General features: G+C 43.4%; 1 protein-coding gene across 1 annotated transcript in view; it reads right to left on the bottom strand.

The window, feature by feature from the left end:
* Nucleotides 1–1,885: 1,885 nt before the first annotated feature.
* Nucleotides 1,886–25,916, bottom strand: part of LOC142293460 (neurturin-like) — a 439,898-nt gene continuing 415,867 nt past the window's right edge. Inside the window, exon 3 of the mRNA XM_075337826.1 lies at nucleotides 1,886–3,485. Coding sequence (XP_075193941.1) covers nucleotides 3,052–3,485 — 434 coding nt within the window. The 3' untranslated portion in view covers nucleotides 1,886–3,051. The remainder of the gene's footprint in view (nucleotides 3,486–25,916) is intronic.

Genomic DNA, 25,916 nt, shown 5'->3' with positions numbered 1-25,916 from the left:
CGTTAAACGTACTTACCTGCTGAGCGACATCGCTGTGAGCGGCGAACATCCACTTCCTGAAGGGGGAGGGATGTTCGGCGTCACAGGGATGTCACACAGAGGCCAGCCAATAGAAGCGGAGGGGCGGAGATGAGTGGGACGTAAACATCCCGCCCACCTCCTTCCTTCCGCATTGCCGGCGGGATGCAGGTAAGCTGTGTTTATCATTCCCGGGGTGTCACACGGAGCGACATGTGCTGCCCCGGGAACGATGAACAATAGGACTTGCGATTTTTAGAAAATGAGCGATGTGTCAGTGATGAACGAGAAGGTGAGTATTTCTGCTCGTTCACCGTCGCTCGTAGCTGTCACACGCTACAATATATCAAGCGATGCCGGATGTGCGTCACTTATGACGTGACCCCACCGAAATATTGCACGATATATCGTGTCGTGTCACGCCCGCATTAGTGACGCCGCTGTGACGCCGAATGAACCGCCCCCTTAAAGGAGAGATTGTTCGGTTTCTCCAGCGATGTCGCTAAGCAGGTATGTGCGTGTGACGCTGCTGTAGCGATATTGTTCACTATGGCAGTGATCACCCCCATGACGAAACAGTGTCATGGGCGGGTGCTATCGCGCACGACATTGCTAGCAATCGCTAGCGATGTCGCAGTGTGTAAAGCACCCTTAAGAGTATGTGTGAAGCCCCGAGAACGCTGTGTCGGTGCATTACCTTCAGGGACTCCACTCTGCTGGATCCTGTCACAGGTAGGAAATCTTCTATTTGTCGTGACGCCACTCTCAGAATTGCGGTCAGTGGTGACCGCCACTGCAGGTTGAGGGTCGCCTGGGGCTGATGGTGTGTGCAGTCAGTTGGGATAGCCTCCTGAGAGTGAGGCAAGCCCCAGGGCCCTGTGTAGGTGTGTAGAACCACAAGGCGCAGAATAACTCCACACAAGCAGGATGTCTTTCAGGGGTTTTACTCACAGTTGATGGCAGGGTGAGTAACCCGGGCGTAGCTGGGATGAACCAGGCTGGAACCAGGTATCCTTCAGGCTGACTTCTGATGGTGACTACCAACTCGCCTTCCTTAGCCCTTGGTGGTTTGGGGTAACCCCGACTTTTAGTCCCTATGGGGGTCACCCAGGGAAGTTGCTGAAGCCTCTCTCCCCTTCGTTTGCCGTTTGCTTGTTGCCTGGACCAGATCACTCCAGCTGCTTGCCTCCTGTGAACTATGGGCCCTAACTGTGGCTACGTGGCTGCGGCTTTTAGGTGTTGTGGTGTGGGCTTTGAGGGCCCCACACCGGCAGGTTTAGCAAGGAAAGGTGGATCTATCCCCGCTCCGGGATCTGCCGCCCGTTTGGGCCTGGTACTCCCTAGCAGTCTCCTTACTTCCCACTCTGTGCTCTCTCTTTAGCTGGAGACGGGTTTTGGGTAGCACTCCTAGGTGACCGTTCTCCCCCGTCGGTAGCCACTGCGCGGGCGCTGTCAGACTGCAACAGCCCCAGGGGTAGGGGTCAGCTCCTCTCGGAGCTCCCTGGACTCTGCACTGCACTGAACCGGCTCACTGCTCCTCCTCTCCTGTTCTTGCCTACGCCACCTAGCAACCAGGCTCTCTTACCACACCCCTTGAGTGGAGATGGAGGCTTTTGGCCCCCTCCACTATTCCAGTGAAGGTGAAGGCTTTTCCCCCTCCTGGGATCCCCAGGGGTCCTCTCATAGGTACATGTGTGAGACCTGATCACTATGCGCCTGTGTAGTCACACCTCGGTCAGCCTTCTGGATTACCTGTATTGTACTGTCCCCAGCATGGGTGCAGTACTCAGTGGTGCCTGACCAGGTCAGGGGCGCCACATATGCAGTGGTTATGTTTATGGAGTGACGTCAGGTTGAACACAACCCATCCACTGGCACCTCACCTCATTTTATGTGTGCACCCCAATCATCTAGAAGCTTTCTGTGTATACATTGCATAGGCAGAAAGTTGCCAATCAAAGGTGTGGGCGGGGTTTTACAGAGTCAGCATTCAGAGAACTGGTAAATCTGTACCAGATAGAACTGTGATCTTATAAAAACTGTAGTTAGTAGCCCAGTAAGTGACACATCACTGGAATCAGGGTCTCCTAAGTCATGACAATCTTGGATGGAGTAGCAAACACTTGGTGACAGATTTCCTTTAAAAATTGGCAGCTAATTTGACCACCTTTCCGTTTAAAAATAGTTACAACAAAAGATTAGGAGTCAATAAAACACAACAAACATACTCAAGCTATTACTATTTAGCTCATTTTCTGATTTGAGTGGAAATTCTTAATTCATAACTCCACATATAAAACAGGCCTCTATCCTGTCATATCATTACCAGATCCTGGACCATATTTAATACTCATAAATATTACCAATGCAGAAATTACATCAACTCATATATTTAGGCATTTAATGACATTTACAGGCAAAATGTACATGTATATAATTAAATAAAGCTAATAACCTGGTGTGTTCAGGCTACTTGTGATAGTAAGAAGGATATACACTGTAAAGTCCTCGTCATAAGTTGCAGATGTAAGAGCTTGAATTTTGGCACATATGTTCTGTGATGGCTTCACTTAGTGTCAAGAGATCCCAATTCCAACTGGAGAAAAAATGAGTAGAAATTTACTGGACATAATTTATTTTGGGAAATTTATTTTTGGTTAGAAGAAAAAAGATATGTCCTTTGGTAGTTGGGAGCAAAGCAAAACCTAAATACATTTTACTCCGAGGGTACAAGCCAAGCCCACATGCAATACAAATATGACGCAAGCTTGGGTGCTACTCATATTCCATTATCATGTTTCTTGCCATGGTCATTCTTGCAGGTGGTGCAAAACCACTAATTCCTCTAATGCAATTAAGTTATTTTAGACATTTGTAACCAACCTTTGTCTTTAAAGGAATTATATCTCAATGTATACAATTCAATGAGGTAGAAATTAAGAATCGCCATTTCCTGTGTCCATGGGATGAAGTGTGTATACACTCTCTGGAGAACCTTCTCTGTTGGTGCCTTCATCCTTGATATTTGTCATGTCAAACACAGCCACAATCCTTGGCTGATACCTCTTTGATAGTGTGGTAATGATTTTTGGCGTCCAAGAAAGAAATATCATCGTCATATGTGAGAGGCCTGCAACAAGGTTTGGCTCTTACTTTATCCTTTTTTATCTTCTTTTTGCCTCTGATGCTCTGTAGAGAGAGGTCATAGTTGCGTACAGCAGCTTCACATGTACCACTGCAGTAGCGGAACAGAACTGTTTCATCCGATACGTATCCAAGACCAAGCTCGCTGACTCTCACCTCCAGCTCTTTTGTGGTACAAGGCTGTTTCCGCACACGGGCTCTTTTCATTCTGGCCACATTTCTTGGGTCGTCCCCAGAATGTATTGATTGGCTGTACCTCTCTACAAGAGTAGAAACAAGTTCTCGTATCTCGCCTTGAGTATAACTCTCGAAAAGGGCAGTGTCTAAAAACAAAAGATGAATATCAGATAATTGTGATAAATAAAAACTCAGAGAAAGTTATAATAATGCAAACTAATTGTTTAAAGCTGAACTATCACTTGCTTAAGGATTTTTCCGTTCTAAAAGGAAAAGTCGACACACTCTATGCGACTGCAAACTATCAAATTGTGAGAGTGTGCAACGTGTACAATGTCATGATTTCTCTGACCACATGTATGCAAATTGCATACTTGTGGTAACAGCACAAACTTAGAAGTCTCATTCAGAATCTCTCAATGGAAGAGAGAATTGACAGAAGTCGGATGACACCAATGTACACTTGACCACAAGTATGCAAATTGCATAAATACAGTCATGTGACCACCCACACAGGGCATACAAGGAGATTGTGATAGTGGGCACGGCACATTGCACACTCTTATGTTTGTTCAGTCTGCAGTGAAGCAGAGTGACTGCACACTTTTAATTGCAGACCCCTTTAATTTCACATATACATACTTTCCATTTATCAAGGCCATACATGTCTTGATTAATTTGAGCCATTTTTGCTTTCGTTTAATATTTTACATTTTGACAAACCATGTTTTTTTTTCAATGACAATGTTTAACTGCAGGCTGATATTATCTGTAGGGATGAGCAAACCCGAACTGTAAAAGTCGGGGTTTGTATCAATCACCAGGTGTCTAGGTCTTGGATTAGAACATGGACTAAAAAAAAAAGTCTATGTGCAATTTCAGAGTTGGGTAATGTTCATATGTTAATAAAGTTTGTTGAAAGGCTGCCAATCAACAAGCTTTATTGACTGCAGAAGTTGCCTGTGAACAATAAAGATTAAAAAAAACATGACGTGGGCTCTTTGCTATTCTTGATAACTAGCACAGGTAAAAAAGAGAACTGCAGGCTGCAACCCTCAGATGTCAGCTTTATCTTGGCTGGTTATCAAAAATAGAGTGGATCCCACAACATTATGAAAAATTATTTAAGATTTTTGATGACCAGCCAATGTAAAACAGACAGCTAGGGGCTGGTGTTATCAGGGTGGGAAGGCCCAAGGTTATATGGTTCTTCCCAGCCTAAAAATAGCAGCCATTAGATGTGCCAATTCCTGTGCTTTACCCGACTCCTCCCAATTGCCCTGGTGTGGTGGCAATTGGGGTAATTACTCTGATTGCCATTGCACCAGGGCAATAAGAAGAGTCAAGGAAAGAGTCGGAATTGGCACATCTAATGGATGCGCCACTTCTGGGGCAGCAATTTTCAAGTTGGCAGAGGTCAAATAACCATGGGCCTTCCCACCCTGAATACTAGCCTCCAGCCGTCTGTTTTACCTTGGCTGGCTATCAAAAATAGGTCGGACCCCACAACGTTTTTTTTAAATTATATATAAATAATTTTAAAAAAAATGGTGTGGGATCCCCTCTGCTGGTAACACTGTTGGTTATCAAAAATAGAAAGGAACCCATGTCTTTTTTTTAATATTTGTTTACACCATGAATCCATTACCTGGTGATACCCTAAATATGACATTTCTTGAGCTAGAGTGTATCTCTGATAAACTCACCGAACATGATATTACTACTCATATACTTCACTCATGTATGTCACCAATCTGTCATATCATATACATAATATAATCTACAAAATGAAGAAAATTCTACAGCACTACCTATCAGTTCCAAAGAAAAGATTACTCACCAGAGCATACGCTACATTTCAATGACTACTGCTTTTTTTTTTCATCATGCTTGTGCACCCATGTGTTACTTTTCTGGAGTGGTGATACTACTCTTCACAAGTGTCATGGAAACCCCTTTCCTGGGAGAGCTAATTTAGGGTGAGATGCAAAGTGATCTCCAGATCTGCCAATGTTGGTCCAATTAATAGCGATGCATCGGAGACAAACACAAGAACACACAGTCAATGTCCGTGTACCAGGCTTTGTCTGAATCTCAGATGCCCAAACAGTAGTTTATTAAAACCACAAAAGATAAGGGGACGGCTTAGTACATGACCAAAAATGGAATGAAAGTTGGAAATAACAAAATCGTAAATTATTTGTGATATACGGTAATAGCAGAGTTACACAATCCTATGACATACTTAACTTGACCACCAATTCGTCTTTTTACTGACCTGAGATATCTGGATAACATCCCCCACAGGTGAGAATGCAACAGTAGTCATCTTTACACTATAGATGAAAACCTGCTACTTCAGTCACGTTCCATGTTGGCACCGGCAATGGCCTGTTTACCCCCTAGATGCTGCTGTCAATAGTGACTACAGAATCTAGATGGTTAGCAGAGAGTGTGGCTTCCTTTTTAATCCCATCGACACCATCGATCATGATTATGTGATCCTTATGGTCATCATGGCAATTCATGGCCAAATAATGGCTTTAGAGTCTGCCACTTGTTCGAAAGTTGACAACATTTAGGTAGTAAAATTATTCTTCATCCCTGTCATGCCACTTTCCATTAATTCCTGAAAAGCAGCTGAAGGGTTAATAAAGTATCTGACAGCACTTTTGCATCTGTTAAGGGTGCTGTTTTTAAAATAGTATCAGCTTTGGTTTTTTTTTTTTTCAATAAATAGGTCCTCCAAGGTCCCTTTAAAATTGAAAAGGTCTCTAAAAAAGATTTTGTAAATCTCCTTGAAAAAATGAAAAACTGCTACTACAGTTTTAAACCTTCTAATATACTAATATAAAAGAATATTTACAGATTGTGCTGATGTAAAGCAGACATAAGGTAAATGTTATTTATTCATTATTTTTTTGGTGTGATTATTTGTATTAAAGGAATAATCAAAGTTTGAGAATTGCAACATTTTTGTCAAATTTGTGATATTTTATAAATTACTGCAAAACATACCGACCTAAATTTACCATTGTCATAAACTCTAATGTGTCACACAAAAAAACAATTCCACAATTACTGAGATATTGTGAAGCATTCCAGAGTTATTGCTGTATAAAGTGACACATGTCAGATCTGAAAACTTTGGCCTGGTCACTAAGGGGCAGGAGCTGGCTGGCAAATTTTAGCCTGGAGGGCAATTAGAAAGCACTGGCCCACAATTTGTGGTAAGTAACCTATCTATAGATAGCTTTTCTGTAGCTGCTGAAATAAAACAGCAGATATAACACATTTTAAAAATAATGGTGACTGGCATTTAAATACGGGAACAGAACCGAGCTTCCTATATAGATACAGGAACAGAACAGAGTTTACTGCATGAATAAGGGAACAGAACTGAGCTTAATGCAGATACGTAAACATAGATAGGAGACCATAGCAAAGCTTACTACATAGATGGGGGACCAGAACAAAGCTTACTACATAGATTTAGAACAGAGCTTACTACATAGCTACGGAAACAGATTAAAATTTACTGCATAGGAACAGAACAGAGTTTACTACATAGATATGGGAACAGAACAGAGCTAACTACATAGATACAGAAACAGAATAGAGCTTACTAAATAGATACAAGAACAGAATTGAGCTTACTGCATAAATGGGGATCAGAACAGAGCTTACTACATTGCTACGGAAACAGATTAGAACTTACTACATAGATACAGGAACAGAACAGAGTTTACTACACAGATATGGGAACAGAAGAGAGCTAACTACATAGATCCAGAAACAGAATAGAGGTTACTAAATAGATACAGGAACAGAACCGAGCTTACTACATAAATGGGGGATCAGAACAGAGTTAACTACATAGAAACAGAAACAGAACCAAGCTTATAGCTAACATATGGGAACAGAACCAAACTTAATATATATCTGGAACTGAGCTTATTACACAAATCCGAAAACTGAACCAGTTGGACGTACTTTTGCACACCTTTTTTTTAAACTCTATTTTCACAAAAAAATAAATATTCTGATGTGTTAACCCCTTCACAACCTTGGACATACCGGTACGTCCAATTTGTGGACATTCCAGCACTTTCTGATGATAACAGGAGCACAGGAGTTGTGCCCGGTGCAATCATTGCTGGAGACTGAGCTTTCCTGACAGCTGAGCCCTGGCTCTTACAGCCAGGGATGATCCACACACCGCCCTTGACTTTTTAACTCTCTAAATGCCATGATCAATTTTGATCGCAGCACTTAGGGGATTTTAAAAGAGATCGCAATCCCTGTCACCTCCAATTGGTGCTCCCGCAATGTAATCGTGAGGGCCTGATCATTGCCATCGTGACCCAAGGTCGTCATGATGACATCCAGGTCAACAGACTACAGGAAGCCTCAGGAAGCATGCCTGCAGAATGATTACTGAAGCTTCTGACGGTGACTGAAGCTCCTGACGGTGCATCTCTGACAGCTGCACTTTGTTGCAATGATCGAGCATTGCAACACAGTGCAGCTGTGGTCAGATCAGTGAAAAGTAATGCAACTAAGTAAAAAAGTTTTAAAAAAGTAAAAACCAAACATACAAATATAAAAAAAATTGAAAATAAAGACCCCAAAAATATTTCAATAAATAGTTATATAAGTGTAAAAAAAAAAAGAGAAATTTAAAAAGGTACACACATTTGGTAACACCACGTCTGCAACAACCCAATGTATAAAATTATAAAATTGTCACACTAATTAACCCCTTCAGTGAACAATGAAAAAAATAAAATACAAAAACGTAGCAAAAAAAATGTCTAGTCATCATGCAGATGACAAAAAAGTAAGTAAAACATGATATAAAAGTCATATATAAATAAAAATGGAACAGATGAAAACGTCAACTTGTCCCACAAAAAACAAGCTCCCATGCAGATCCATTAACGAAAAAAATAAAAAAGCTATAGCTCTCAGAAATAGTATTTATAGTGTTAAAGCGGCAAAACATAAAAAAACTATATAAATGGGGTATCACTGTAATCGTACTGACCCAAAGTATAAAGCTGTCTTATCACTTTTACCATATGGTGAACGGTGTAAAACCGTCACAAAAAAATAATCCTGAATTGCTGTTTCTTATTGATTCTGCCTCACAAAAAGTGAAATAGAAAGAGGAAAACAATATTATATGGCCCAAAATGATACAAACAAGCCCTCACATGACTGTTGGCAGAAAAAAAAAACTATATCCTTCAGAATTCAGTGATACAAAAAACCTTTTATTTTTTAAAACAGTGTTTTTGATAGCAGACAAATCTCAAAAAAACCTATAGAAATCTGGTATCGCTTTAATCATACTGACCTGAGGAATAAGGCCACAAGGTGAATGGCATAAATAATAAATAAATAAAGCCAATTCTTCAACTGCTGTTGATATATCTGTTCATTTTGCTTCAAAAAGATCACAGTAAGGCGTGGCTCATATTTATCCTGCACTCTATGCTGAGCGGTTACACCAGGGATTCCGTGTCAAAAACTCAAGTCCCCGCTCAAGTCCATCATCTGTTAATGAAAATTTAGAGGGATTCCATGTTATTGGAGCACGAAGACTCTTGAAATATTTTATGGCTACCTCCGTCAAAAAAGAAATTCAGCAAAATCTGCGCTCCAAAATCCAAATGGACCCCCTCTTTTCTGAGCCCCACAATGTGCCTGAACCACAGTTAGCATCCACATTGTTGTAGTGAAGAGAGTCTATTTAATTTACGGGATGCAGGTTTAAAGAAACAAGAGCTGATCACAATGTATGGGCACTACAATATACTGGGCAAAACAAAGACGTATTTGCAATTTTTAATATTGCAAAATCCACTGTGTTTGACACCATGGGTGTTTTCAAGAGACTAAATTGTCACTACACCTATAGATAAACTTCAAGAGGGGTGTAATTTCCCAAATTAGGTCACTTGAGGGGATTTCTTCTGTTTTGGCATTTAGAGGCTCTGCAACTGTAGTCCTCAAACTAGTCTAGGAAAATCTGTGCTCCAAAAATAAAATGGCGCTCCATCCCTCCCCAGCTCTGCGGTGTGGCCAAACAATACTGTACAGTCACATGTGGTGTATTGCCACATTCAGGAGAAATTGTTTAACACATCATGGGGTCTTTTTACTTATTCCCCTTGTGAAAATTGGAAATCTGGGGTTAAAACAACATTTTAGTGGTAAAAATGTATTTATTTTTGTTCACTGCCCAATAGTATAAAATTATGTGATACAGTAGAGTCAATATGCTTACTGAACCCCTTTATGAATTTTTTGAAGGGTATAATTTGTAAAATGAGGTCACTTGCGGGGCTTTCTGCTGTTCTGGTACCTCAGGGGGTCTAAAAATGTGACATGGCACCCGCAAACCATTCCAAATAAATCTGCACTCCAATATGGCGCTACTTCCCTGCACTATTCACTGTGCCTCAAAATTAGTTTTCGACCACATATGAGGTATTGGCATACTAAAGAGAAATTGCACAAAAAGTTGTAGTGTGCGTTATCTCCTGTTACTCTAGTCAATTTGAAAAATTTGTTAAAGCAACATTTCAGTGGTTAAAAATGTATTTTTTCATGTTCATGGCTCAAAATTATTAAAATTCTGTGAAGTACCTGGGGGGTTCAAGGTGCTCACTAAACATCTAGATAAATTCCTTGGGGGGGGTCTAGTTTCCAAAATTAAGTCACCTGTGAGAGAGCTCCACTGTCTAGGCACTTCAGGAGCTCTCCAAACGTGACATGACATCCACTAACGATTCCAGCAAATTTTGAGTTGAAAAAGTCAGATGGTGCATCTTCCCTTCCAAGCCCTGCTGTGCGCCCAAACAGTAGATTTCCACCACACATGGGGTATCAGTGTACTCAGGAGAAATTGCACAACAAATTTATTGTGCATTTTACCTTGTTACCTTGGGAAAATATAAGATTTAGTGTTAAAGCAACATTTTTGTGATACATTTTTTTTTATTTTCATGCCTCAATGTTTTAAAATTCTGTGAAGCACCTGAGAGTTCAAGGTGCTTACTAAACATCCAGATAATTTTCGCAAAGTGTCTAGTTTCTAAACTTCAGTCACTTTTTGGGAGCTTCACTGTTTATGCACATCAGGGGCTCTCTAAACGCAACATGGCATCTGCTATCTATTCCAGCCAATTTTGCACACTAAAATTCAAATGGCGCTTCTTCCCCTTCGAGCCCTGCCGTGCACCCAAATAGTATATTTACACCACATGTGGGATATCCGCGTACTCAGGAGAAATTACTCAACAAATTGTAAGGTACATTTTCTTTTGTTACCCTAGTGAACATGCAAAGTTTGGGGCTAAAATAACAATTTTGTAAGAAAAAGTAAAATTTTCATATTTTCCTTTCACATCGCTTTAATTCCTGTGAAGCACCTAAAAGATTACTACTACTACTAATAATAATAATAATAATAATCTTTATTTCTATAGCGCCAACATATTCTGCAGTGCTTTACAATTCAGCAGGATCATATACAAACAAGTAACAGGTATAGAAAATACAATATTAGAGGGAAAGAAGACAACCCTGCTCATGAGAGCTTACATCTACAATAAGATATGGGGGGGGGCAAGGTACAAGTGCTTATTTACAATGACAATCCAGCCATCTCAAGGAAATGGGGGATAGATAATGGTTTCCTGGACCAATTGGCCAGAACCTTGAGATGCATTTGGGTGCCATGGAGTTTGACGTGGGGTTATGATGTGAGAAGTTGTAGAGGGACTATGTGAATTGGATTTGATTAGGGAGTGTGATAGGCCGCCCTAAAAAGGTGCGTTTGAAGGGTGCGTCTGAAGCTGAGTAAGTTGTGATTCGTCCTAACTTCTTGGGGTAGAGCGTTCCAAAGGATTGGTGCAGCTCGGATGAAGTCTTGGATGTATTAGATGTAGTTTTGAGCAGTTTTTAGCATGCTGTCACTTTTGGGTATTTTCTTTTTTTATGTGGCCCTAAAAAATGGTTTTGTAAATTTTTTGGGAAAAATGAGAAATTGCTGAGAACCTTTGAACCCTTCTAACGTTTTGACAAAAAAACATTATGTTTCAAAAAATTGTACTGTTGTAAAGTAGACAAGTGGGAAATGTTACTTATTAACTATTTTGTGTAACATAACTCTAGTTTAAGGGTATAAAACGTCAAAGCTTGATCATTGCAAACATGTTCAAAATTTTCACCATATTTCAGATATTTTCACAAAAAACACCTAAAATAGCTTCCTTAATTTATGACTTTCTTGAAGGACAATATGCCATGAAAACACAATCTCAGAATCACCAGGATCCGTTGAAGCGTTCCAGAATTATAACCTCATAACGTGACACTGGTCAGAATTGAAAAAATTGGCCTGGTCATGAAGGTGAAAAAAGGGTGGGTGGTAAAGGTGTTAAAATACTGTTAGGATTTGGCTCTTTTCATAATGTTGGCACTCGTCACATAACGGCCTTATATGCAATTTGCATACTTGCAATCATGTGTCAACTGCTTCCTCTTCTGCTTCTTTTAATTGAAACAATGAAGAGTAATAAAAGGGAAAGAGGTTAGCTTATTGAATATGAGGCCGTCATATGACAAGTGTCAAGAATGAGAAAACAGCTTAATCCTAACAGTGCATTACGCAATATTTGGATTCCACATGGTAAGGGATAACAATGTGCAGAAAAATATAGCAGCCACCATTGTAAACCCCCTCCCCCCACAAATCCATAGGAATATACAAATCTGCAATGGGGGGGTCTCTGCATTGCAATCTCAGTATTAGGCCGGTGTCACACATGTGATTGCCTCGCGTGTATCTCGCGCGAGCCTTGCATTGCATCACCTAGCACGGACTCACACTCTCCTGACAGGAGCGGGTCGGTTGCATGCATCTCTATGCAGCTGAGACGCACCTGTCCGGAGAATGTGTGACCGTGACTGGTGATGCAACGCGAGGCTCGCACGAGATACACGCAAGCGACTAGCAAGTGTGACACCGGCCTTAGCCAAGTGACTACCTATGAAAAAAACATAAAAAAAATATAGTCAAAGCTAACAGTCTGCAGAGTCATAGGTTGTAATGATCTCGTGTGGCACAGATATGCTTATGCTCTGCCATCTTTGCATCAGGTGTATGCTTGTTAAAAGTGTAGGACATGCTTTGCTTTACTGAACTAAAAAGAAATGAGTACCAGACATAGAACAGTCAAACACAAGCATAGTGACCATGTTTGATCAATACAGTCCATGGCTAAGCAGCGTGGAACCTCTGATGTTTTGTCGATGGTTTTTCAAACATACACACTCAACCAAAGCGAGATCACAAAGTGCGTAGCAGGGTGGGATTAAACTGTTCACCTTGCGAAATTAAACGTCCCCTGATCGGGTATATACAAACTGATTGGTATTCATTGAATAGTCTATTTAGACAGGTTGCGCTTCTCATTAGTTCAGAATGATCTGTAAGAGATCAGTAACTGTTATTAGGTACCAAAGCTTAACATTTTTTCAACTTGACGAAATAAGCCTTTTGCTCTTCCATTGGGAGATTACAGAGGAAAGTAGAGAAGGGTAATAATGCCGCGCCAAAGATCACTTGTGGAAAGTAAGATTAACGTATCTTTATTGTTGGCATAGGTCTACGCGTTTCAGGAGCACTGCTCCCTTCCTCAGGACCGTCAAGAACCAAGAAACATCAAATCACAAATTTTTTAAACCTGTGATCATATGACAAATTCTAGTATAAACTGGAATGCCATAGTATTGCAGTACATAGTGAAATAGATGTCTTATTAGGAGCTCATGCCTCAGGCTGAACTTAATCGAAGGAACAACATGACAGCAATGGTTGTCAACCATGGCAACCTATCAGCAACCTTGGAGCCTGTTATAAGGATGAGCTAATGCGTGTTGATTAGTTCATGTGTAGTGCCCCTGAAGCCATCAGGGAGCTACAAGATTCTGCATCCCCACCAGGATGCAGGGCCTACCTCCTAGGGCCCCGGCAGACCAGTGCCGGTCACACACAAACACTCCAGGTAATTCCAGTTTTCCCCAACAATCCCCCATACAATGGTGCAAAGCTAGGATCGGCCAATGGATGGCTGCCTAGAGATGGAGCCAGTCCAGTCCACTAGTTGACCAGGTGGGAGGGGCAGACAGTGGAGAGTGGTCAGTCTGAGTGAGGAGTGAGATGAGTGAAGGTGGACGTGAGGAGACGCACTGACAAGGAGTTGACAGTAACCTGGTGCCCAAGAGGGTAGTTGCCGGTGGAGTACAGTGGAGTACTCCTGGAACGCCCAGAAATACTACTTTCACTGATTGACAGTGGCATTGAAAGAGTTATGCTCTAGAGATTGAGGCAAGCTCTGATTGGTGCTGTTAAATGCAGATACCAACTGTAGATCACAGCAGCATCTGCGCGGCATGGGTGGGCTCAGCTCCTGTGTCTGCTTTATGCATTACCTAACTGTGGTGTACAGTTATATCATTGTGTACTAAGGGGTTCATTTCACTTTTCTATTCCTAAAACAGGAAAAACAAATGAAATTTTCAAACAAAAATGTGAAAGATCCTTCTCATTACAAATATGCACTTCTTATAATAATACATATATACATTTTCAGATACAGAGATGTAGATATACCCAAATACATACACACAATTCCGCATACATTCACAAATACACACATACACTAACGAGTAGAGATGAGCGAACCGGTCGCGGTTCGGCTCGAGGTCGGTTCGCCAAACGGAGGTCCCGTTCGAGTTCGGTTCGTCGAACGTTCGACGAACCGAACTCGAACCGCATAGGAAACAATGGCAGGCAATCACAAACACATAAAAACACCTAGAAAACACCCTCAAAGGTGTCCAAAAGGTGATAAACAACTCACAACACAACACAAACACATGGGAAAGTGACAAGAACAAATTCTCATGCGAAAACAAAAGAGCGTAACGAGGAAAAAGAGGACGAGACACAGATATAGGCATGGCACGCCCTTCTAAAATCATGTAAAACACCGCAAGGTGACTCCAAGCGGAGTCTCCCTTTTTTCCAAAAATTGGGCCACACAGACACCCACCCCTTCAGTGGCAGCACTTGTGCCCCAGTTGTACACTTCACAGCTAGATTTGCATCAAGCACATTCAAAAATACGCCATCCTTAACCGTCCCCAGGATGACACCGGGGTAGGTAGCAAAGTCTTTGCTAAACCATGACTTGTTCATCTTGGCTCCTTTTAAAAAAACACAGCAATCAAGGGTTACCCCAAGCAGAGTCTCCCTTTTTTTTCCAAAAATTGTACCCCACACACACCCACCCATTCAGTGGCAGCACTTGTGCCCTAGTTGTACACTTCACAGCTAGATTTGCATCAAGCACATTCAAAAATACGCCATACTTAACTGTCCCCAGGATGACACCGGGGTAGGTAGCAAAGTCTTTCCTGATCCCAGCGCTGTTCATCTTGGATTATTTTTAAAAAACACAGCAAGCAAGGGTTACTCCAAGCGGAGTCTCCCTTTTTTCAAAAAATTGGGCCACACAGACACCCCATCAGTGGCAGCACTTGTGCCCTAGTTGCAAACAGGATGTTTTGATTTGCATCAAGCACATTCAAAAATACGCCATAATTAACTGTCCCCAGGATGACACCGGGGTAGGTAGATAAAGTCTTTCCTGATCCCAGCTCTGTTCATCTTGGATCATTTTTAAAAACAATGTAAGTAAGGGTTACTCCAAGCGGAGTCTCCCTTTTTTTTCCAAAAATTGTGCCCCACACACACCCACCCATTCAGTGGCAGCACTTGTGCCCTAGTTGTACACTTCACAGCTAGATTTGCATCAAGCACATTCAAAAATACGCCATTCTTAACCGTCCCCAGGATGACTCCGGGGTAGGTAGCAAAGTCTTTCAGGATCTCAGCTCTGTTCATCTTGGATCATTTTTAAAAAACACAGCAAGCAAGGATTACTCCAAGCCGAGTCTCCCTTTTTTCAAAAAATTGGGCCACACAGACACCCCATCAGTGGCAGCACTTGTGCCCTAGTTGCAAACAGGATGTTTTGATTTGCATCAAGCACATTCAAAAATACGCCATAATTAACTGTCCCCAGGATGACACCGGGGTAGGTAGCAAAGTCTTTCCTGATCCCAGCTCTGTTCATCTTGGATCATTTTTAAAAACAATGTAAGTAAGGGTTACTCCAAGCGGAGTCTCCCTTTTTTCCAAAAATTGGGCCACACAGACACTAACCCCTTCAGTGGCAGCACTTGTGCCCTAGTTGTACACTTCACAGCTAGATTTGCATCAAGCACATTCAAAAATACGCCATACTTAACCGTCCCCAGGATGACCCCGGGTTAGGTAGCAAAGTCTTTGCTGAACCATGGCTTGTTCATCTTGGCTCCTTTTAAAAAACACAGCAAGCAAGGGCTACTCCAAGCGGAGTCTCCCTTTTTTTCCAAAAATTGTGCCCTACACACACCCACCCATTCAGTGGCAGCACTTGTGCCCTAGTTGTACACTTCACAGCTAGATTTCCATCAAGCACATTCAAAAATACGCCATTCTTAAACGTCCCCAGGATGACTCCGGGGTAGGTAGCAAAGTCTTTCCTGATCCCAGCTCTGTTCATCTTGGATCATTTTTAAAAAACACAGCAAGCAAGGGTTACTCCAAGCGGAGTCTCCCTTTTTTCAAAAAATTGGGCCACACAGACACCCCATCAGTGGCAGCACTTGTGCCCTAGTTGCAAACAGGATGTTTTGATTTGCATCAGGCACATTCCAAATCCACAAGCATTTACTCTCCCCAGGATGACACAGGGGTAGTAAATTCCTTGTGGATCCATGACTTGTTCATTTTGATGAACGTTAGTCTGTCCACATTGTCACTGGACAGACGCGTACGCTTATCTGTCAGCACACACCCAGCAGCACTGAAGACACGTTCAGAGACAACGCTGGCAGCTGGACACGACAAAATCTCCAAGGCGTAAGTGGAGAGCTCTGGCCATTTTTCAAGATTTGAAGCCCAAAATGAGCAAGGCTCCATTTGCAAAGTCATGGCATCGATGTTCATTTGGAGATACTCCTGTATCATCCTCTCCAGCCGTTGACTATGTGTTAGACTTGTTGTCTCTGTTGGTCTTGCAAAGGAGGGTCTAAAAAAATTATGAAAAGATTCCATAAAATTGCTGTTACCAGCACCAGATACAGTCCTACTGGTACGGGTAGACTGTTGAAGATGACGAGACCGTCCCATGTTTGTCAAGTTACAACTGGGAGATTCACTCCCTGCACCTGCACGGTTGTTTGGTGGAAAAGCCGAGCTAAGATCGAGTAACAGCTTCTGCTGATACTCCTGCATACGTGCGTCCCTTTCTATGGCTGGAATTATGTCACAAAATTTGGACTTGTACCGGGGATCTAATAGTGTGGCAAGCCAGTAGTCATCATCACTTCTAATTTTGACAATACGAGGGTCATGTTGGAGGTAGTGCAGCAAGAAAGCACTCATGTGTCTTGCGCAGCCGTGCGGACCAAGTCCACGCTGTGTTTGTGGCATAGAGGTGCTAACCATTCTTTCTTCCTCTGACATCTCCCCCCAACCTCTTTCAACTGAAATTTGACCAAGGTCTCCCTCATCCGCTGAGTCTTCCATGTCCATGGACAGTTCGTCCTCCATTTCTTCATGTTCTCCTGCACCTTCCTCAACATTTCGCCTGCTACCATGCGCCCTTGTTGATCCCTGTCCCCCATGGTCCCATGCCTGCCGCGTTGGTGATGATGAACGTCTGGACCTTGGAGATGTTGTTATGTCTTGCGCATATGAATCCTCCTGTAGTTCCTCCCCTTCCTGTTGTCCCACCCCCTGACTCCGAATAGTGTTTAGCGTGTGCTCCAGCATGTAAATGACTGGAATTGTCATGCTGATAATGGCATTGTCAGCGCTAAACATATTCGTTGCCATGTCGAAACTGTGCAGAAGGGTGCATAGGTCCTTGATCTGAGACCACTCCATCAGGGTGATCTGCCCCACCTCTGCATCTCGTTAGCCCAGGCTATACGTCATGACGTATTGCACCAGGGCTCGGCGGTGCTGCCACAGTCGCTGTAACATGTGGAGAGTCGAATTCCAGCGTGTCGGCACATCGCATTTCAGGCGATGAACCGGCAGGCCGAAAGACTTCTGGAGCGATGCAAGTCGCTCAGCTGCGGCGCTTGAACGGCGGAAGTGAGCAGACAGTTTTCGTGCCCTGGTCAGAAGGCCATCTAGGCCGGGATAGTGTGTTAAAAATTGCTGGACAACAAGGTTCAACACGTGAGCCATACAAGGTACGTGTGTCACCTTGCCCAGGCGAATGGCCGCACACAGGTTTGCAGCATTGTCGTACACGGCCTTACCAGGCTGCAGGTTGAGTGGAGACAACCATTTATTAAACTCGGACCGCAGAGCTGAACACAACTCCTCAGCTGTGTGACTCTTATTCCCAAGACATGTCAAGCTAAAGACCGCCTGATGACGTTGCGCTCTGCTGCCAGCATAGTAATGAGGGGTGCGTGATTCCTTCTGTGCAGTGGGAACGCTGGTGGCCTGACCAGGCAGGCTTGGGGCGGAGGTGGAGGACACAGATGAGGTGGAGGAGGCAGAAGCAGTGTCGGAACTTGGACAGACAGAGGCTTGACACACAAGTCGTGGGGACGGCAAGACTTGTGCAGCAGACCCTTCACCATCTATCACCATAGTTACCCAGTGCTCAGTCAGCGACATGTAACGTCCCTGTCCATGCTTACTGGTCCAAGTATCGGTGGTAAAATGCACCCGTTCACACACAGAGTTTCTCAAGGAAGCGGTGATGTTGTGTGCGACATGCTGGTGTAGCGCGGGCACACCTTTCTTAGAGAAGTAGTGGCGACTGGGCATCTGGTACTCTGGCACAGCGACAGACATAAGGTCTCTAAAATCCTGTGTGTCCACCAGGCGGAAAGGCAGCACTTCGGTAGCCAAGAGCTTACAGAGGGATAAAGTCAACGTCTTAGCTTTGTCATGGGTCGCAGGAAATGGCCTTTTATTTGTCCACATCTGTGGGACAGAGATCTGGCTGCTGTGTGTAGATGGTGTTGAGTAGGGTGTCCCTGGAAAAATGCAGGTTTGTGAGGAAAGTGCAGTCGGAGACATGATGTTGCCTTCATCCAACGTTGGTGCTATCGATGTCTGAGAGAGCTGTACACACGCACTTGTTTCCCCTTCCAAACCAACTGACGACCTACCAAGCAAACTGCCTGTTGCAGTTACAGTGGTGGAAGTTGTGCGTGGAAAACCAGGTGTGACAGCTGTCCCCACAGTCCTAGAAGATGAAGAGCGCGCGGATGCACTGGAAGGGGCAGGCCGTGGATGGTTCGCTCCACTAGGCCGCATTGCAGCACGGTGAGCTTCTTACTGGGACCTATGATATTTATTCATGTGACGATTCATGGAAGAAGTTGTCAAACTGCTGAGGTTTTGACCTCTACTAACAGAATCATGACAAATTTTACACATCACATAATTTGGGCGATCTTTTTCTATGTCAAAAAAGGACCAGGCTAGGCAAGGTTAGAGGGCATATGACCTGCTGAGCCCCCCCGACTAGTGCTCAGAGGCAGAGTGGTGACTGATGATGCAGTTGTAGACGTGCTACCAGTGCTCCGACTCTGTTCAGGTAGGCGCAAGGTAACTTCGTCGTCGGTTGCATCCTCCTCCACCGCCTCTGTTGACCTCCTCGAGTGCCTGACTGTGGGTTGACAGTAGGTGGGATCTAGAACTTCCTCATCAATTGTTGTGTTTGCACTCCCCTCACCCTCAGACCGAGCCTCTTCTTGCCCTGACCGAATATTTAAGTTGTCATCCCAATCTGGTATCTGCGTCTCATCGTCATCAGTATGTTCCTCATTGTCTATAACCACAGGTGTTACAGTTTGTGACAAAGGGTCAACATTATGCTCAGAAACTTGGTCCTCACGGCCTGAATCAGAGTCGCAAAGGTTCTGGGCATCACTGCAGACCATTTCCTGGTCTGTACTCACTGTAGCTTGGGAGCAGACCTCTGATTCCCAGGCTATAGTGTGACTGAACAGCTCTGCAGACTCAGCCATCTCACTTCCACCATACTGTGCAGGGCTGATGGAGACTTCAGAGCTGGGAGAAAGCAAGTTTGATTGGGATGACAACTCAGAGGACTGGTGTTTTTTGGATGCGGTACTTGAAGTGGCTGAGAGGGCACTTGTTGGACCACTTGAGATCCATTCAAGCATTTTCCTTTTTTGGCCATCATCTACCTTTGTTCCTGTTGTTCGTGTCCGTAAAAAAGGAGCACATCGGATTGTCCACGGTAAGTAGTAGACATCTTACTTTTGCTGGTAGATGGTCTATCTTCAGCAGATGTTAATGGAGCTTTGGCACCTTCCCCATGGACAAACCCTTTTTTTCCTTTTCCAACACGCCTCTTCCCCTTTCCACCAGCATCTGTCATTTTGCCACTCATGTTGATTGCGACAAGATTGTGCACTTAAAATGTGGTAGTAAAAATTGAGAGGTGGTGTAGATTGCAGCGGTGGTCTAGCTTTATTAACAGCAGAATAATAAAGAATAATTATCCCTGACAATGCAACTACGGCCCTTAAACTGGCAGCATAAATTGCTAGTATAATGGCTTAGTAACAATGAGTTTGAGTGTTCAATGCAGGCAGACGTGCTGCAAATATCTTTGCACTAGTGGCACTATACAGAAGTCCAATAGCCACGTTTAGGATGCCACTAAGTTCACTCAGTGTTTGCTAGTATAATGGCTTAGTAACAATGAGTTGGAGTGTGCAATGCAGGCAGACGTGCTGCAATTATCTTTGCACTACTGGGGCAATACAGCAGTCCAACAGCCACGTTTAGGATGCCACTAAGTTCACTCAGTGTTTGCTAGTATAATGGCTTAGTAACAATGAGTTTTAGTGTGCAATGCAGGCAGACGTGCTGCAAATATCTTTGCACTACTGGGGCAATACAGCAGTCCAACAGCCACGTTTAGGATGCCACTAAGTTCACTCAGTGTTTGCTAGTATAATGGCTTAGTAACAATGAGTTTTAGTGTGCAATGCAGGCAGATGTGCTGCAAATATCTTTGCACTTGTGGGACGATACAGAAGTCCAACAGCCACGTTTAGGATGCCACTAAGTTCACTCAGTGTTTGCTAGTATAATGGCTTAGTAACAATGAGTTGGAGTGTGCAATGCAGGCAGAGGTGCTGCAAATATCTTTGCACTTGTGGGACGATACAGAAGTCCAACAGCCACGTTTAGGATGCCACTAAGTTCACTCAGTGTTTGCTTGTATAATGGCTTAGTAACAATGAGTTGGAGTGTGCAATGCAGGCAGATGTGCTGCAAATATCTTTGCACTAGTGGGACTATACAGAAGTCCAATGGCCACGTTTAGGATGCCACTAAGTTCACTCAGTGTTTGCTAGTAAAATGACTTAGTAACAATGAGTTGGAGTGTGCAATGCAGGCAGACGTGCTGCAAATATCTTTGCACTACTGGGGCAATACAGCAGTCCAACAGCTACGTTTAGGATGCCACTAAGTTCACTCAGTGTTTGCTAGTATAATGGCTTAGTAACAATGAGTTGGAGTGTGCAATGCAGGCAGACGTGCTGCAATTATCTTTGCACTACTGGGGCAATACAGCAGTCCAACAGCCACGTTTAGGATGCCACTAAGTTCACTCAGTGTTTGCTAGTATAATGGCTTAGTAACAATGAGTTTTAGTGTGCAATGCAGGCAGACGTGCTGCAAATATCTTTGCACTACTGGGGCAATACAGCAGTCCAACAGCCACGTTTAGGATGCCACTAAGTTCACTCAGTGTTTGCTAGTATAATGGCTTAGTAACAATGAGTTTTAGTGTGCAATGCAGGCAGATGTGCTGCAAATATCTTTGCACTTGTGGGACGATACAGAAGTCCAACAGCCACGTTTAGGATGCCACTAAGTTCACTCAGTGTTTGCTAGTATAATGGCTTAGTAACAATGAGTTGGAGTGTGCAATGCAGGCAGAGGTGCTGCAAATATCTTTGCACTTGTGGGGCGATACAGAAGTTCAACAGCCACGTTTAGGATGCCACTAAGTTCACTCAGTGTTTGCTAGTATAATGGCTTAGTAACAATGAGTTGGAGTGTGCAATGCAGGCAGACGTGCTGCAAATATCTTTGCACTAGTGGGACTATACAGAAGTCCAATGGCCACGTTTAGGATGCCACTAAGTTCACTCAGTGTTTGCTAGTATAATGGCTTAGTAACAATGAGTTGGAGTGTGCAATGCAGGCAGACGTGCTGCAAATATCTTTGCACTACTGGGACTATACAGAAGTCCAATAGCCACGTTTAGGATGCCACTAAGTTCACTCAGTGTTTGCTAGTATAATGGCTTAGTAACAATGAGTTTTAGTGTGCAATGCAGGCAGACGTGCTGCAAATATCTTTGGACTACTGGGGCAATACAGCAGTCCAACAGCCACGTTTAGGATGCCACTAAGTTCACTCAGTGTTTGCTAGTATAATGGCTTAGTAACAATGAGTTTGAGTGTGCATGCAGGCAGACGTGCTGCAAATATCTTTGCACTAGTGGGACTATACAGAAGTCCAATAGCCACGTTTAGGATGCCACTAAGTTCATTCAGTGTTTGCTAGTATAATGGCTTAGTAACAATGAGTTTTAGTGTGCAATGCAGGCAGACATGCTGCAAATATCTTTGCACTACTGGGGCAATACAGCAGTCCAATAGCCACATTTAGGATGCCACTAGGTTCACTCAGTGTTTGCTAGTATAATGGCTTAGTAACAATGAGCTTGAGTGTGCAAAGGGCAGGAGGGTACAGTGGCAGGGTTGTGGGTCTCTGGGTAGAGGAAAGGAAGCCTGCTTTTCTATCCCTCCTAATGGGGAAATGCAGCGAGGAAATCCCTGACCTTAGCTACACAGACGCTGTCATCTTGTGTAGCTGTTAAACTCTGTTTTAAACTCTGTCACCTATGGCTCTGACCCTGCCGGTTTGAGCCCTTAAAAGGACTGATAGAAAGTGCTATCCCTAAGCTGTCCAGCGCTGTGTATGGAGCGTATACAGCTGTATCGGCGATAGGAGCTGCGCCAGTGATGTCTGACACTAAGGACGCAGAAGGCAGATAATGGCGTGCTGGAGGAAAATGTCCGTTTTTATAATGCAGGGACATGTGACATGGACATCCTATCACACATGCCATTGCTTCTCTGGCTAAAAGTCCACTTAGCTGTGTGTGTGTCTGGGATTGGCTGACATGCTGGCCTGCCCCACTACACGCGCGCGCTTAGGGAAGGAAGACAAGGAAAAAAAAAAAAAAAATGGCGATCGCCATTATCCATACAGCAGTGATCTGAATGCGCTGTTCCCGCAGACTATACACTGAAATGTCATAATAGTGTGAGTCACAGAGTGACTTACACTATTACAGCAGAAAGCCAGCTAGGAATTAGCTGTTTTTTTTGCTGCTAGAACCGTTCTCGAACGTATCTAGAACTATCGAGCTTTAGCAAAAAAGCTCGAGTTCTAGTTCGATCTAGAACAGCCCCAAAATCACTCGAGCCGCGAACTTGAGAACCTCGAACCGTGAACCGCGCTCAACTCTACTAACGAGCACAAGAGTAACAATGATTTGAACTGTTGAAATTCAGGCTCCATATCTCACCATCCACTACAACTTTGAGCATTTATTATTATTATTATTATTATTATTAGTAATATTTATTTATAGCGCACCATTGATTCCATGATGCTGTACATGAGAAGGGGGTTAGATACAAAATACATATATACAAGTTGCAGTAGACAGTCTAGTACAGAGGGAAGAGGACTCTGCCCTTGCAGGCTTACATTCTATATAATTTTGGGGAGGAGACAGTAGGTGGGGTGTAGGTTGGGCGGTAGCTCCGCACGGTGGTGAGGCGGCAACTCCGCACGGGGGTGAGGCGGCAGCTCTGCACGGTGGTGAGGTGGCAGCTGCGCACGGTGGTGAGGTGGCAGCTCCACACGGTGCATGAGAGCATGAGACTACCTTCATTTTATAGACAATCATCTTAGCTATCTCATTCATAAATTTGACTTGCAATTATTTAGCGTATGACTAGTTATGCAGATTCTTTGTCATGTCACTGTTTTTCTCCTGGTGTTTAAAAAATATTTTTCTTCCTGTATTCTACAAATTACAACCTGTTCTCACATTCTCTAATAGCTCAGTGTGTTATTACCGTGTTTTCCCAAAAATAAACCCATCCTCGGAAATAAGCACAGGAAGGAATTTTTGGCCTTTTCATAGTAAACCTTAAATATAAGCCCTACCCCGAAAATAAGCCCTAGTAATGGTTCAATAATGAAGTGTCCATGCAGCTAAAAAAGTTAATGAATGCTGCAGGACACTTCACTAAAGAAAGCAGACACTCCCAAAATAGAGAAGACAGCCCCAAAAGAGCCCCAATCTTCATCATGTGAGTGCCATCACAGTTGGAAGAATATGAAATGAAGTCCATCCATCCATTCAAAATCCAAGAGATGCACGTCTAGGAAAATATTGGTGTTGACAAGTCAGCTCATCACAAGGTCTATCAGTTCTGGCGCGACAAACACAGCAGTGGAGGTGGCTCGTATGCTTCATAATAGTGAGATCACAGAAGTGCATGCAATCACCATGTGATGCAAGTTGCATAAGTCTAGAATGGTGGCTCAAAAAAGGCAAAGAAGCCTCAACTTCAATATCGTTATAAGGAATGTCGGTTCGAGTTTGTAAAAAAGTATGAAAAGTGGACAGCAGAAGATTGGAAAAAGGTGATTTAGAGAGATGAGACGGAAGTCAATAGACTAGGCTCTGTTGGGTACAAATGGGTCTGAAAAAATCAAGGGATAAATGGGCTAATAGTTTGAGAAATTGAAGAAACTGTCAAGTTCGGTGAAGCAAGCCTGATGATTTGAGGTTGTTTCCCAGCCAAAGGCATTGAATACTTGACTACAATCAATGATAGTTTCAAAGCTAAGCTACATGTGAGTATCATGCAATACAAGTTACTTTGTACACTTGAGAACTATAGGTATGAAAAGGACGATATAGTGTTCCAGCAGGACAATCACCAGAAGCATAATTGAGATTGGCAAAGAAAGAAATGGCTCAATGACAATGAAGTAGAGGTGCTGGATTTTCCCCTACAGTTCCCCAGACCTCAACCCATTAGAGCACTTATGTAGAGTTGAAGAAAAAGCTGTATACATACCTAAGTGAGTCAACCAGTATGTATCAACATTGGGAATGTAAAGAATCTTCTGATCGAGAGCATGCCCAGAAGGATTCAGGCAGTGTTGAAAGCCAAAGATGGATTTACAAATATTTAAAATGAAAAAATAATAAAAATTAAAATTTAGATTTGTTGGAGCAAAACAGTAAAAATGCAGTGACAAATAATAGTTGCAGGTCAAATTTATGTGTCAGACAGCCAAAATGATTGTCTATAAAATGAAAGTAGTCTCACGTTTGAGGCTGTAGTGGATGGTGAGATATGGATCTGAATGCCAAAAGTTGAAAACATTGTTACCCTTTTGCTCGTCAGTGTACAGCAGGGGTGGGGAACCTTTTTTGTACCGGGGGCCATTTGGAAATTTCTACCAGCCTTCGGGGGCCGCACAAAATTATCAATGTGAAAATGACCCTGCTATATTTGGTCAAAAAATTAATTAACTCACCCCTACTTTGGCGGCCGAAGCTGCTTGTCTTTGGTGCTTTTCACAGCTGCTTTTTCAAGTCTGTCTCGGACTGGAGCACAGTCAACTCTTTGTTATAATAAGATTGGTATATACATAACAAACACTGTATATACATCACAGGAGACGCTGGAGGCACATATATCACAAAGGAGACACTGGGACTGCTGTATATACATCACAGGAGACACTGGGGGCACATCCATCACATGAATGGCTGTGGACATGTATATGCTATGCCCCAAGCCCCTCCTGTGATGTAAATGTCCCCATCCCCTCCTGTGATGTAAATGTCCCCAACCCCTCTTGTGATGTATATATCCTAGCCCCTCTTGTGAGATATATGCCCCCAGCCCTTTCTGTGATGTATATGCCCCCAGCATCTGCAATGTGATGTATAAGTCACAGGAGATGCTGGGGGCATACACATCAGAGGAGACGCTGGTGGCATGCATATCACAGGAGATGCTGGGGGCATGCACATCACAGGAGATGCTGGGGGCATGCGGATCACAGGAGACCCTGGGGGCATACACAACATAAGAGGGGCTTGGGGAAAACACAACACAAGAGGGACTTGGGGCATACACAGCAGAAGAGAGACTGGGGGAATACACAACACAGGAGAGGCTGGGGGTATACACAACACAAGAGGGGCTGGGGCTCGGACATCACAAGAGGGGCTGGGACACGGACATCACAAGAGGGGCTAGG

The sequence above is a fragment of the Anomaloglossus baeobatrachus genome, chromosome 1, assembly GCF_048569485.1.
Source record: "Anomaloglossus baeobatrachus isolate aAnoBae1 chromosome 1, aAnoBae1.hap1, whole genome shotgun sequence".
Taxonomy (NCBI): Eukaryota; Metazoa; Chordata; class Amphibia; order Anura; family Aromobatidae; genus Anomaloglossus; species Anomaloglossus baeobatrachus.
The sequence above is the reverse complement of the archived record's forward strand: the minus strand, read 5'-3'. Positions and strand labels throughout refer to the sequence as shown.